This window comes from Rhinolophus ferrumequinum, chromosome 10 (genome assembly GCF_004115265.2).
Source record: "Rhinolophus ferrumequinum isolate MPI-CBG mRhiFer1 chromosome 10, mRhiFer1_v1.p, whole genome shotgun sequence".
In the NCBI taxonomy this organism is placed as follows: Eukaryota; Metazoa; Chordata; class Mammalia; order Chiroptera; family Rhinolophidae; genus Rhinolophus; species Rhinolophus ferrumequinum.
The window spans coordinates 49,276,896-49,291,306 of NC_046293.1; the positions used below are offsets into that span (position 1 = coordinate 49,276,896).

The 14,411-nt window shown below is 55.6% G+C and overlaps 1 protein-coding gene across 5 annotated transcripts in view; it reads right to left on the minus strand.

Annotated features, from left to right (window-relative positions):
• Window positions 1-12,195, minus strand: part of HDAC7 (histone deacetylase 7) — a 35,550-nt gene extending 23,355 nt beyond the window's left edge. For 3 of the 5 annotated variants that reach the window (XM_033116608.1, XM_033116607.1, XM_033116605.1), the window contains exon 1: window positions 12,135-12,195. In XM_033116608.1, coding sequence (XP_032972499.1) covers window positions 12,135-12,180 — 46 coding nt within the window. In that variant the 5' untranslated portion in view covers window positions 12,181-12,195. Of the gene's footprint in view, window positions 1-10,142; window positions 10,248-11,698; window positions 11,848-12,134 lie in introns of those variants that run through there. The other 2 variants (XM_033116606.1, XM_033116609.1) reach the window with 2 other exon arrangements.
• Window positions 12,196-14,411: the final 2,216 nt, after the last annotated feature.

Below are 14,411 nucleotides of genomic sequence, written 5' to 3' on the forward strand. Positions count from 1 at the left end.
TTTTCTCAGCACTAAGCTGCATACTGTTCAATTTGCCCAGAATCCAGGGGGCTGCAAGCTGGCTGGGAACTCCTGCCACATGAAGTGATGGCAGTGAGGGTCCACAGCACAGAGGACATTGGCTCTGAGGTCAGATGGACCTGGGTTCAAACCCGGACTCCCTCAGTGACCAGCAGAGCAAACCAGGGACATGGTATAACCTGGCCAAGCCTTGGCTGCCCCATCTATAATGAGATGATCTGCTTGGAAACAGTCATATGAGATTAGCAATGTTGTGCGTGAAGCACCCAGCACGGGGTAGGTACAGACACAATGGACGCGATTAATACTGCTTGTTCCTGACCTTGTCTGTAACCTCCCTCTGGCATAAGCATTTCAGTGTCTGGTCCCAACTGCATCCTGCCTCTACCACAGCCCATCTGCTCCCAGAGGCATTCCCCAGTCCCATCTCTTAGGCCCCGCCTCTCTCAACTACAGTGTCTTCACTTTCTCTTCCATCTGAATGCTTGTAAACTAATACTTTACTATGTGCCAGGAGTTGTTCTAAGTTCCTTACATGTGCTACTCCATCGAACCCCCACGACAAACCAATGAGGTGGTTACTGTTTTAATCCCCATTATATAGATCAGTAGACTAAGGCCCAGCTGTATTATATAACTTGTCTGAAGTCACATAACTTGGAAATGGCTGAGCTGGGACTTGAGCCAGGCAACTGGGCTCCCGAATCCATGTTCTCAACGCTCGTTCCCAATACTTCCACTGCCCACGGGCCAGCGCGGACAGAGCACATGCAGGACCTAGCTGGGCACAGGGAACGATAAAAAAATCACATAGCCCCACAGAGATTCGTATCCGCAGCAAACCCCAGCTCTGCAGCAGGCTGGAGGGTAGAAGCTGCCCATTTCATCTTTGGGCCTCCATGAAGACAATCCTGAAGAATCACTTCTACATAGCAACCATTAGCAATTAATTTCAGACTGCGTGTGGGAACAAGGGGCTGGCAACAGCTTGGGGTCTTGGAGAAGCGCTGGCTTCATGTTCCTTCCACTTGGAACATGTGGCCCTGCCACATCCTTTCTCTAGAAGCTCTCAAGTCCCTCTGAGTCTCTCTCATTAGCATCCCAAAGCAAGCTCCACAGTACAGACAGAGGGGCCAGCTGCCCAGGGGCAGAGGCTGGGCTCCCAGGTGAGGGGCCTGGGACATGGGCCTGCCCCAACAAAGGCCTCCTGTCCCTCCAAGGCGAGGGGACTGAACCTCTGCAGGATCCGCAGATGTGCACTGAACAGGAGGCTGGATGTGAGGGCTGCAAAACTGGCCCTCCCACCTCCCTTCCCTTACCCGCCCCCGTCCCCCCCCCCAGCATTGGGGCCCGATGGCAGCTATTTTTAGCTCTTGACACCTGGGTATTTTGCAGCCGCAGGATGTCCGGTTTGGAGTCTCTTTCTGGGAATCCCACACGAGGCTGTTGTAAACAGCCCCACGCAGCGGTGGCCAAGCTGGGAGCCTCCTGTCCCCCTCCCTTCTGCTGTTTGAGATGAATCAAACAGGAAGCAGACGTAACCATAGCAGCAGCAGCTTGAACTCCTGGGGGTGGGAAAAGCGTCCTCCCTGGCTCCTTGCTTCTATCCCAGGTCCTCTATTCCACTCCTCGGTGCCTCTCCTTTTGCATGGAGAACCCTGGACCCTGAGGCAGAGGGAACTGGGCCGTTCGGGTGTGCAGCTGTCAGTTCCTGGGACTGGCCCTCTCTGGAGAGCCTCACTGTGCTCCGGCAAAGAAAAACGGGTTTCCTCCCAAGCCCTGTCAGCCTCCGGGGCCTCTCAGACCCACCACTCAGTCTTCCCTGCCTGCCCTTTGTGACGGTGTGAAGGGAAAAGCAAAGCTACTTGCCCAAGGTGGCCAGATCCACTTCCTGTCACCCACAGTCTTGTTAAGAGAGGGGAGGCCTGCCCTACCCACCTACGGAATTTCTGAGCAGGCAAGCTCCCCCAGTCCCAGTCCCCCGGGCTAGAAAGCCCTAGAGTTTCTCAGGTCCTGAAACCCTCAAAAACAAAAGTTCCCACTTACTTTCCCTCCCCTGCTCCCATCCCTGAGATAAAAAGTTCACCGTGATGCCTAACCACCATCTTTCCTATCATACGCAAAACATCCTGAGCAGGCAAGACGGCGAGAAGAGTTGAGGTTCTGTCAGCTTCTGCCTTTGTCTCTCCCCCTCCCCAACCCCCGGGTGCCCCATTTAAACCAGCCGCTCCTTCTTAGCAGCCAGCCCTGCCAGTCTTTCTCAAGGGCCAGTGCTTGCCCCAACAGGAAGCACGGGCACCACCCCCAGGCTGCCTCTCAGAGTCTCTCCTCCCCTCGGAGGTCTCATAGCCATTCCCTTGCCCTCCTCGTTCCCTCAGCTTCTGGGCCCTCCTCTGCCCGACCCTGACTCCCTGGGTTCCTCACCCGGGCTTGCTGCCCCGTCTGCCTCTCCCTGCTGCATGGGAGCCAGGAGACGGGCCTTGCTCGACTCCTCTCCCTGTGCCACCCATGAGGCCACTCAGCCACGCCAGAGACTGCCAGGGAAATGTTTACATTATAGTATTAAGATTAATAATTCGAATTATTAATAATATTAGTATTGAGCAACAAGCACGTATTGAATGCTTACTGTGGGCTGGTGACTGTACTAAGCATCTCACTTGTACTATTTCATTTGGTCCTCACAACAGCCCTGTAACGGAGATGCTGTCATTATCATTTTACAAAGGAAACTGAGGTCCAGAGAGGTTAAGAAACACGCCACGGTCACACAGATGGAAAGTGGGGCTTCTGGGACCCCAGAACCTAAGCTCCTAACAACTACACCGGCACGTACAGCTAGTTCCACCCACCCGCAACGAGGGGCCAAAGGCCCAGCATCTGAAGGCCTGGGGGTAATTCCCAGCGCGGCAAGTCCTCAGTGCTGGTCCTCCATGCAGAAAACACCCACAACAACAAAAATAAAGCAAAGAGAAAAAGCTCTGCCTGTGTCCCTCACACGATTTTGGTCTCCAGGAGGCACTCCCCAACCCCATCTTTACTTCCTTTTTCATCTTATATTTCCCTGCTTTTTTCAATGTACATGTTACTATTTTATTGTTTCCTGTAAGCAAGGTATAACTAACCAAGCAAACCTCCCAGGGCTGCAGGGCAGCACACACTATGAGAAAGCACTCTGGAAACTGTCAGGCCTGTATAAATGTAGGTTGCATAACCGGAGCAAGTCACCTGCCACAGTGAGCAGTGAGCAAATTCCCTTGGGAGGAGACGCTCTCCTGCGCGCGCTCACACACATACACACACACAGGCAGACCATCCCTGTGGGCAGGCGGAAGGGATGGAGCACCCAGTACTGCAGAGGATCACCCACCTTTGGAGCGGGTTCTTAGGGACTAAGAACACAGCCAAAGGGCCATCAGCACATTTAGACTTGGGGCAGGGGAGGGCAGAGGCCACTGCAGGGACCCTGGCTTGCTCCGTGGCCTGGGGGCATCATGGATCTGAGTCTGTGAATAGCAACAAGCTATGAATGCTGGCACTCGCAGGCATGCCACATCAATTTTAATGACAGTAAATACCTCCAAGATCACCATCCCACTTATGCCCGGGTATCCCCTTCATTTTGACTGTTATTTTTGGGAGATGGCAGACCGAGGTCTGTCAGACAGATTCTCTAGGTGACATGATTCCCTTCAGGGCCAGGGCTGTCCTTAAGGCTCAGTGGGCCAGGTTTTTCCAGACCGCAGATCCAGCCAGGGTGCTTCCACAGTCGTCAGGGCCCTCAACAGCCGGGTGCATGGTCCTGGATACTGATTTAAACAAACCAGCTGCGAAGGACAATTTTTAGACAACTGGGAATTCGATGAGATGAAAATCTACCTTAGTGGAAGGTAGAGAACACTGAAGGAACAGCACACACAGTGTGATTTCATTTTGGGAAAAAGCACAATGTATAAAGGCAAGTCAGGAAACGGGACAGTGTGCATTGAGTTATCATGGCAGTACTCTCTGACTGCTGGGATTGTGGTATTTGAGTTTTGCTTGTCTGTTGTCTAATGATCTACAATACACACAAACTTCCTCTGTAATAATAAAGCAGAATATATATATATATGTATGTCACACACACACACACACACGTATCAAGATGGCACAGCCAATTGGTAGGTAGCAAAGTCAAGATGTGACCTCCGGTTCCCAGAGACCTAAGCCACGGGGCTTGCATTAACTCCACATATTGAACTCTTGGACCCATAGCTGCTGAATTTCTGCGTGATGCACAATCCATCGTCCTCTGCCTCTCATGAATCATGCAAAGGGCCTAGCACAGGGCTGGGCACAAAGTCAGGACTTACTCAATGAATGCCTGTAGGCTGAATAATGATCATTTCCTGAGAGCAATGCCTCCTGCCTTTTCCAGGGCTGCTGTGCTGGGAATACTCACTGCTGACATCACTGCCCTTCCCATCCCTCCTCTGCCTCATGTTCCTCTTAAGAGCTGCCAGGGACGGGCTAAAATAAAGGTCACCCCAGCAGATGCTGGCAAGGTACTCTATATCAGGGGCCATCGGGGGTGGTCCAGTCCCAGACCCTCCCCAGTGCCAACTGGCTTCGAGTCCCTTGGGTTCCCCAGCGTCCTGCCTCACTGCAGGCAGCTGAGGGCAGTGGAGTGAAAGAGAGAAGGGGTCCACCCTGTGACTTCTGGCTCCGGACGCCTTGCCGCTCCAGGCCCTTATGGGTGGAGGAATCTGGAAAAGTGAATTTGGCCTGGTTTTTCCTGTGAACTGGGGCTGGGCCCAGTTTCTGTTCTTCATGTCTTTAGCATTCCCTACCCCTGACCTTCAAAAATATGAACAATAACATTAATAATAATGATGAATATTCTGTGTGCGCTGACTTCATACCAGGCACGGTGCTAACGTTACTTACTTTAATCTTTACAGAAACTCCATGAGGCTGAAACTATTATGTATTTTCACAATACAGATGGAGAAACTGAGGCACAGAAAGCCACGTGCCCAAGATTACACTCAGCTATTTGCAGGAGAAATGAAGACTCTGCAGAGGTCATCCATGCCTTCCTCTCCGTGTCCTTACAGGAAGAACCCCCTGCCAAGCTTTGCAATGGGCACAGCAGATCTAAGGGGGTAATTTAGAATCCACCACCGCACACACACATGTGAGAAAATCCCCACTTGAAAGACTAGAAAACCAAGACTTAGAGCCCTTCGAAACCTTGAACAAGGTCCTGCAGCCATTCGGCTAAGATTCAAACCCAGATCTTTGGCTTCAGAATAGCACATATCTTCCCCTCTATCACATGGTTCCCCTCCCCCCTCTCCCCCCAATTCTTAAGACAACCTTGAAGGCCTGGAAGGGGGATACACATCCTGCAGAACCCCAGAGATGAAGCCTGCACTGCACCCCTTGTGTGGGGCAGGGTTGGGGGTTGAGGTGCCAGCACCTCCTCAGACGCTCCAGGGTGACTCACTCCTGGGACCCAGGGGAAACACAGCCCTGTGCTGTGGGCAAACACTGCCTGCCACCCGCCCCGCCTCCAGCTCCCCGCCTCCACATTTGCTAACTGAAACCCGGCTGTAGCTATTTTTAACCCTCCAGCTCCCCCTTGCCTGGGGCTCCCCGCCTTCACGCCACCCCCACCCCCTACCCCAACTGGGTGCCACCAGCCTGTCATTCTGAGAGCAGTTCTACAACTCGAACGCCCCAGAGGGCGCAGCAGATGCCCATGCAGGTTTGTAGGGCAAGCAAAACAAGCCAGTTTCAGCCTAGTCGCCGAATTCCCCCACCCCGGGCTCTTTCCGAACCTGTGGCTCCCAGCCTGCCCCGCTTCTCCCTGCCATCCTGGGAGCTGGGGGAGGGAGGAATGGGGCTTTCAGGGCTGGGGGGTAACTGAAGGAGCCAGAGCTGGGCTCCTTGCAATGGGCTCTGCAGGGAACTAAGCTGGACTCCTGAAAAGGAATATGATAGGCCTTGCTGTCTCCAGGCACAGGCTGGCCCTGGAGGCCCAAGGTCTCTAACCACCAGGGTTACCAACCCCTGCAGGCAACAGGGGGAAAAAGGAAGTGGCTGGAGACAGGGCGGGGATGGTGAGTTTAGCCCAGGGATCTCCTCATTAGGAGAAGTCCCCTCCCCACCCTGCTGTGGGGCTTGTGGAGGGGCTAGGGTTGAGCTTGGCACACACATCCAGGGGTGTTTTGCACCGAGCAACCTAAAGGAGGCCCAGGGTGGAATGCCAGTCGAGGCAGGGACAGACAGGGCCTCTTCTCTTACATGAAGGTTCCTCTAATTCTCACCTCTGTAAGTCAAGGGCTCCATCTTCCTGCAGCCCACAGCTCTGGGTGCCCCAAGGAAAACCTACCAGAAGACATTAAAGGTGAGAGAGTCTGAAGGCCACTTGCTGATGTGAAAGTTAACCTCCTGAGAGGGGAAAGGGGTAGGATGGCAGGGGGACGAGATGGGAGCACTGCCTGCTAGCTGATGTCTGTTCCGCTGGGCTGAGAGTCTCACCCAGTTTGGGGAGCAAATTCCAAGGGCCCAAGAGAGGCTCTGGAGTGCCCTGCCAAAGGTCTCTACACCCTCTCTCCTGCCCTCGTCCCCTGTTCAGCCAGCCTCGGCCCTCTCTTTGCCCTGTCCTCTGTGGCTCCTGCCCCAGCGCTTCTCTCTGGTTCTGTCCTCTCTTCTAGAGCCTAGGGCCCGGCCTCTCTCAGACTTGACCCCCTCTCTCCTCAGTGATTCCTGAGACAGGTTAAATCCCAGTAGCCACAGAGATAGCCAGGCTAGACCCAGAGGGGATGGAGTTGGCACAGGAGTGCCCGGGCAGGGAGACGGGCAAAAAGGGAAGGAGGTAGAAGAAAATGAAGCAGGAGGGTCAGGAATGGCGTGATGCTTGAGAACTCCTGGAGAGGCTGCTGCCTTCCCAACATGCAACATGTCCACAGAGCCCTGGACTCGGACCACGAAGGACAGTCTGCTCCTCCAAACTACAGAGCGGCCTGTGTCAGGCCTGTGCAGCTTGCCATCTTCCTCTCCCCTCTGGCCGACCTCTGGGGGCTGCTTGGGGAGTGGAGAGCCTGCTGTATGCCATGCCAGGTGAGAGGCTGGCAATTCAGCTGCCCTACCTGGACCCAGGCAGTTCCCAAGCATGCTCAGAAGGCTCTGACGGCTCACGTCTATTCTGGGGAGGTGAGAGAAGGCATCAATGTCACCTTCTCAGGCAGGCGTCCCCTAGCCATCCTCTCTAAGGAAGTCCCACCTTGTTATTCTCTATTGCTGCACCCAGTTCATTTCCTTCGTAGGGCTTATAACGATGTGTAACTAGATGTATATATTCACTTCTTTACTTGCTTACTTGTTATTGTCTGTCTTCTCCACTAGAGTGGAAGTTTCCTGAAGTCAGATGCTCTTCTTCCTATGTATTCCCTGCATATCGGTGCCTGGTGCCTGGCACACGGCAAGGCATAAGCATCCAGTAAATGGATGAACGATGAATGACTGGGTCAGTAAATGGGGCCTCCTGCTTGCCAATAACACCTAAATTTAGGGTTGACACTCAACAGTTCCAGGATTTCCCCAGGGAGGAAGAAGCAGGATGTAACAGGAAGAGCAGAGCCAGGAAGCCTGGGACTCCCGAGGAGAGGTCAAGGCCCAGTCCGCGTGCGCACCAACCATATCTGGTCCTCGCCATCACACTGCGTGTGCACACGTGCACACTTGCACACACAGAAGATGCATGGCTGAGCCCTGGACCAGTCTTCAAAGGCTTGAATTGTGTCCTGGTTCTTCCTCGTAATAGCCCTGTATCCTTTGACAAACCACATACCTTCTAAAAGTCTATTTCCGCAAAAGAGAAAAATGAAGCGGTTGGCCCCGATCAGTGGTCCTCAAACCCGGCTTTGCACCAGAATCGAATCACCTGAAGCACATGTTAAAATCCAGATTCCCAGACCCTGCCGATGCAGATTTTGAGTCTGTCAGGATGGGCCCTGAGGCTATTTATTTTAAACACTCTCCCAGGTGACTTTGACGCAACTAGTCCAGGAACTGGCATTTGAGGACCATAGATGAGATGATGCTTTCCAGCCAACATCTGGACTTCTATTAAAAAGCTATTCCTGCACAGGTATACATCCCCCCAAATCACGAACATATACCCCACACAGAGCCATAAACTGCGAAGGTGTGACATCTATACAGATGTCTATACACGTTTGCGTACGCCCAAAACACCTAACACAAAGCTACTTCATGGATCACAAATTGCCATGGAACCACAATATCCATATACACAGCGCGGGGCACACAGTCAGGCCCCCACCACACACCCAGTGTGCACACACACCCATCACATGTTGACCCACACTAAACAGATGCTATTCTGAACTTATTTTGCCTCCGGGAACTGGTCCAGGACCAAAGGAGCTACGCTCTGCTGATGAAAACATCCCCCCCCACCCCACCCCCCCGTCTGCCACCCCCACCCTTATCCCTTGCCCCAGGCAGCATGCAGTCTACCTCCCCCTTGTTGAGAGGGGGTGCTGCTGGAGAAGGGCAGTGAAGAGATGGGATGAGGGGAGGCACGGAGCCTTCCCCAAAGTTCACCAGACCCTATCATTCCCTTCCCCCTACTCCAAGGAGATGCAAAGGGGCCCCTATCCAGCCACCCCTCAGTGCTCGCTCTGCCCACTCCTAGATTCCCAGGCCCTGGTCCTAGCAGCCAAAAGGGTTAGGGAGGTGGCCAGACCTCGGGACTCCTCCTAATACTCAGGCCTCGAAGGAAAGAGCTGTCTGGGGGCACCTTCCTGCAGCCAGAAGGCCCGGGTCCCCCAGGGAAGGTTACCACAGAAACGGGGGGGTAAATATCACAGGGAAACACAATACCCGGCAGGGTCACCTGCTGACCAGGCTTCCTGCTGTGTTGCCCTCAGCCCCCCTCATCTCGGTGGCCTCATGGCCGCCTCCTCCAGCCTCACCCTGGGCCTCCTCACCCATGCTCTTCCTCCAGCCTCCTCTGGGCTGGGGGACGCAGGCTTATGCAGAAACTCGGCCCCTCTGTGGTTCCAAACAACAGCAGGGATGGCCCACAGCTGAGACCCCAGCCTGATCCTACCAACGCCCCCACCACAGGAAATCAAAGCTTCCTGCCCCAGAGGAAGTGCCCCATCTAGTGAACAAATCCAACACATACAAACACATAGTCCCAGAGCCTCAGGGAGGACAGGGATGCCCTCCCCCCAGCTCCCAGGCCTCACTCTCGTCCTGCTTCCAGCAATACAGGCTCACTAGGGGCCGTCTCAAGTCTGGCTGAGACGGGCCAGGGCTGAGGTGTGAGGGGAGGGCATGGGCAGGACCTGAGCCAGGCCAGGGGAAGGCAAGGCCAGGAGAATGGGCACTGGCGGAGTTAGGTCTGATTCCAGCCCTACTCGGCCCACCAGTCCCTACTGTGTGACCCTGGGCCTTGTATTATTAGCTCACCTTTTCTCGGACCCTTGCCAACTTCGGAATTACCAGTTCTTAATGAAAGGGCAAGAGAAAGAAGACAAAGAGGAGGTGGGAGTTACCCAGGCTTCGGCCTTTGGGGTCCTTGGGCAAGCATGCCTACAGCCAGGAGAGGGTCCCTACTCCCCACCTTCATCACATGAGTTTCTCAGTCCCATTAGCAGGATTGAGGAGAGGATGGAGGAAGGGAAAGTGAGGAGAGGATGGAGGAAGGGAAAGTGCCAACTCTCACTCCCAGAAACCCCCAAGGATGAAAGCTGGCGTCCATTATCCCTGTGGGAAGTGGGGCATAGCAGTGCCAACAGTGGACACGGATCTCCTCTGTATAGTCAACCTCTTCTCTTCTGTGCTCTGAGAAGTGCACCTGAAATTTTCTCCCCATTTTATAGATGAGAAAACTGAACTTCAGTGTCAAAGCAGAGTGACCAGTGTAGATTCTTGGGAGAGTCAGTACAAGACCTGAAGGCAACTTTCCAGCCTCAGGATCTCCGCTTAAGACCTGAGAGGCACCCCCCAAATGGGCTCAAGCTAAGAAACGGAGGCTTCAGGAGAACACTGCCCCGGGCTATTCCAGATGTAACACTGAGAAGCAGCTCTGACCCTACCTCTGAGTTGGCCCTGCCAGGTGAGAGGAACATCAGGGGACTAAAGGCAGGGGAGGAGTCCCAGCAGGTCCAGAACCTAGTCTTGGTTCAGTGGGTACAATACAGCATGCCTGCTTTTTGCCTTAGTTTCCCTCAGAAGTGACTGCAGAAAAGAGGACAAGTACTTATTAATTAAAGTGGATGGAGGGAAAAGAGAGCAGAGAAGGAAAATGAGATGCTAAGCAATGAGGGGCTAAGAGATGCTTGCGGAAGCTAGAAAAGGAGACTGGGAAGTCTAAAAGGGTTGGTGTGAGGACAGAGTGTGGGCCGAGGGGGTCCTGTTGGGGCGAAATGGGCTGTCAAGATGCCCCATTGAAGGGTAGGAAACTGAGTCCAACGTCCCTTCTTTCAGCCCAGTGACTGGGCAGGGTCCTGAGGAAGGTCCCCATGGGTCCAGGTGCAAGTCCCAGGAACAGGCTAACAAGTCCAGATGTTGAGTCCCCTGCAGGGCCACGCAGGTCCAATGCCCCATTCTCACCCTAGAAACCGTCAGGCAGAGCTGGGCCTCAAGCAGATGTTGAACTGGAGTGTGGAGAGAGATGGGCAGCAACAACACAGCCAGTGTCCAGATGCAGGGGGAGGCCTCTGGGTATGCAGGGCCCAGGGAATGGCCTGGACTTGCTGGGAGGAGCAGCAGTGGCGGGGAGGTCAGGTATGAATGGGCAGCCGGAGGGAAGGAAATAGGGGTGGAGGTGGGGGGAGCTGGGTGGCCTGCAGGCCCCAGGGGGCTTTCTCCCAGCCCACAGGCCTAGAAACTCCGGCTCAGCTGCCAGATTTACCGCCTGCTCTCACACTCCCCAGTACCAAGAAACCTCGGGCCTGGGGGCCTCACATCCTGTCCCCCACCACTCAGTACACAGCCTGCCTTGCCTACCGCTGTCGGCCCCTCTGCAGCTCACTTGGGTACAGGTGTCTCTTCACCCTGATGGGAGCACGGGTGGGGGGCGGTGCTCAGAGAAACCTCCCAGTCAGGGACCCTCCCTCCAGGGAATCACTTTCCCCTAGCTGAGGGGTCGGGGTACAGCCCTGCCAGGATCCGCGAGATGGGGGCGCAGATGTCCAGCACTGCGAGCCCGGCCCCAACTAAGTGGGTCCTGCCCTTTGCCCTCGCACTTCCAAACCTTCCGCCCCGGAGCACCGCCCCTTCCCCGGCCCGCCGCGGCCGTCCCTCCCTCCCGGGTCCCCGGGTCAGTCCTCCCCAGGAATGGGGGTGATGGGACCCCGAGCCCGTGCAACGGCGGCCCGGGGCCTCCAACTCTCTCCCTCGGGCCTGTCGCTACCCCGGGGCGGGCGGATGTGGGCGCCCCGCGGGAGGCCCGAGCCCTCCGGCCCCGGAACCAGCCCCGGCCAGGAGCCTGCCAGAGCCCGCGGAGCCGGGCTGGGAGGGCTCGGTCGGGGGGCGCACGTCGGGCCGGGATGCGGGGGTACCCGGAGCCGGAGCCCAAGCCGGGGCGGGCGGCGCTGGGGGCCGCGCAGGGCGGGGCGGGCGGGGCGGGGGCCGGCAGCCCGGTACTCACCAGCGCCGGGGCTGTGCATCCAGGGGCCGGGGCCCTCAGAGCGGGGGGCTCATGGCGGGGCGGGGGGCTGGGGCGCCGGCCTCACATCCCCCCAGTCGCCGGAGGCTGCAGAGCGACTGTGAGACGGCGAGAGGAAGGGAGGGGGCCGGGAGGGGGAGGGCCCTGGCAGCCCGGCCGGCCGGGTAGGATGACAATGGAAGGAAATGCTTTATCTGAGGCTGAGAGCGGGCCAAGGGGGAGGGGAGGGAGGGGGCCGGCGCTCGCGGCCCTGGGACACACCACCTCGGCAGACGCTGCACCGCGCGGCGGCGGACACACCGCGCGGCCCGGGAGGCAGCGCCGGCCCCGGAACGCGGGACGCGGCTCCGACCCGCGCGCGGCCGCCGCCCGAGCCGCGGCACACGGACCCGCGCACAATTCCCGGAAACCCGGCTACCTGAGCGCCCGCAGCCTCGCATACACAACACAGAGCGTACATCCATGTTTACACAAGGCCAGAATCATTTACGCAGACACTTCAGGGACGGACTCCTGCGCGCACAAGTACGGACACGTACAGCCCACGAGCAAACAGCCACACATAGAGACAGTGGGACACGCGTGGAGTCCCAAGTCCCGTGCAAGGAATCCCAGACGGACACCCCCTCCACCCCCCGCACGACTTGCCTGAGGAAAGTTCCAGGATCTGATTTGAATCACTGCCCAGCCCTCCCCCTCTGCGCCCCCCCCCCACAACGCCTGCTGAGGGGAACAGAAGGGTCCAGCCTGTTCCTATTAAAAGAAAAAGGGGGTGGGGGTGGTGCGGATTTTGAAAGTTTTCTTTTTTTAAAGAAATTTCTCAAGGGATTTCCTTCCCTCCTCTCCTCTTCCTCTCTTCCTCCCATTCCTCTCCCCCCACAACTCTTCCCCCCTTCTTTCCCCCTCCCGGTCCCTATGAGTCAAACTTCAGCAATGTGCCCAGTGTCTCCCAGTGCATTACAGCGGATCACAGAAATGTTCCAGTCTGTGAGTCGGAATGCAGCCGCCTCCAGCCCTCCCTCAGCTAATAAGCTCAGCTCAGGGCCGGTTTTGCGCAGCAGCTCTTTCTGCCCCCACCCCCACCCCCTGGCCCGCCCCCCAGCCCTTTTAGCCGGAGGAGGTCAGATTCAGGGGTCAAGGGCTGAGGACCTCACCATTCTGCTTCCTGGCCTAGCCTATCAGCCCTGTCGCCTCCAGCAATCTGCTGGGTCAGAGACACAGAGGCCCCCCGGAAAGGGGAGAGGTCCACGACCTGAAACACAGCTCTCCTGTGGTGTGAGGTATCACCCCTGGAAGGCAGGGCTCAGCTGCCATCTGAGCCCATCCTCCCTCAGTCCTAGGAACCCTAAGAGTCTCAGGATTCTACAGAAGGAGAAACTGAGGCTGACCCAGAGGCAGAGCCATGTCAGATGGGAAACGAGTCCACAGTGGCCTAGGAGGGCTTGGCCACACCACGGGCCAACTTCTGACCATAGGCTCCTGGTTCCCACAAGCACAGCTCCAGCCTCATCACTTGTTGCTACCTGCGATTTTTAGCAGCTGACTTCCTACTTCATTCAGTCCCTTTCCTTGTCCCAGAGCTCACTCCGCAGACAGTGAGTGCAGTGGTTAACTTATCCTCACAAAGTTCTTTCCTGGCATCCAAGCCCTCCTGCAACATGGCACCACACCACACACACCTCTCTCTTTTTCCACTGTTCTGCCCAGTGCCTCCTGGTACTTAGTGCTCAATAATGTTAGTTGCTATGATTCCTATTATTACTTCAGCCAAAGTGGGCTGCTGACTGCTCCCCATCATGTCCCCATTCTTTCCCACTGCCTTATCTTGGCTCATTGTGTTCCCTCCAAAAACGAATGTCGTTGCAGTCCCTTTCTCCTCCTGGTGAAATCTTTCCAATCCTCAAGTCTATACCGCCTTCTCCAGGAGCCTTTCCCTGATTCCCATAGCCACAGGGATTCTTTCCTTCCATTAAAACCCACCCCGTGTTGTCAGTCTTTTTCTCTACATTGACCTTCATCCACCTATTCTACTTGTCTCAACTCTCCTCCTTCTTCCCAAGAATATTCAAGAGCGGACATCCCTGAGCCCAGCGACTGACTGCCTTAGTCATGGCTGCATTTCTTATAGTGTCTTGTTGAGTGCCTCGCATAGAATTCAGGCTCCCTCTGGGTTATTTGCTAGACACCCCCAATACACCTTTTTTCCCATGGTGCCCCATGCTGACTTTGCAAGACACATGTTCTTCTGCCTCAGGTGTGTTCTTCCCAGCCTTCACTTCCAAACCAGATCACCCACCTTCCAAATCCCTCCTCCATGCCACAGCATCCAGAAACATTGCTTGGTTACTTCAGACCCCAGCTTCTCACCGGCTGTCTCTCTCCTTTAGCCCCCCACTCCCACCCACCGACACACACAACCCCGGCAATGCCCATTCCTAATCCCCCCAGGACTCCTGGAGTTATTTTTGGACTGAAATCAGGCCCTTGTTTGCTCATTTCTACCGTGTGCATCATTCATGTATTTGTGAGCTTTCTTTTTCTTTTTGACCTAATCACTGAGTTCTGAGAGATTTGAACAAGAAGGGTATCTCCCCTGCCTTTCCCCACAGTATCCAGCATATGGCTTTGTCCACACACCAGGACTCACTGTTCCCAAAGTATAGACAGAGAGAAAGATAGCATGGGAGACTACATC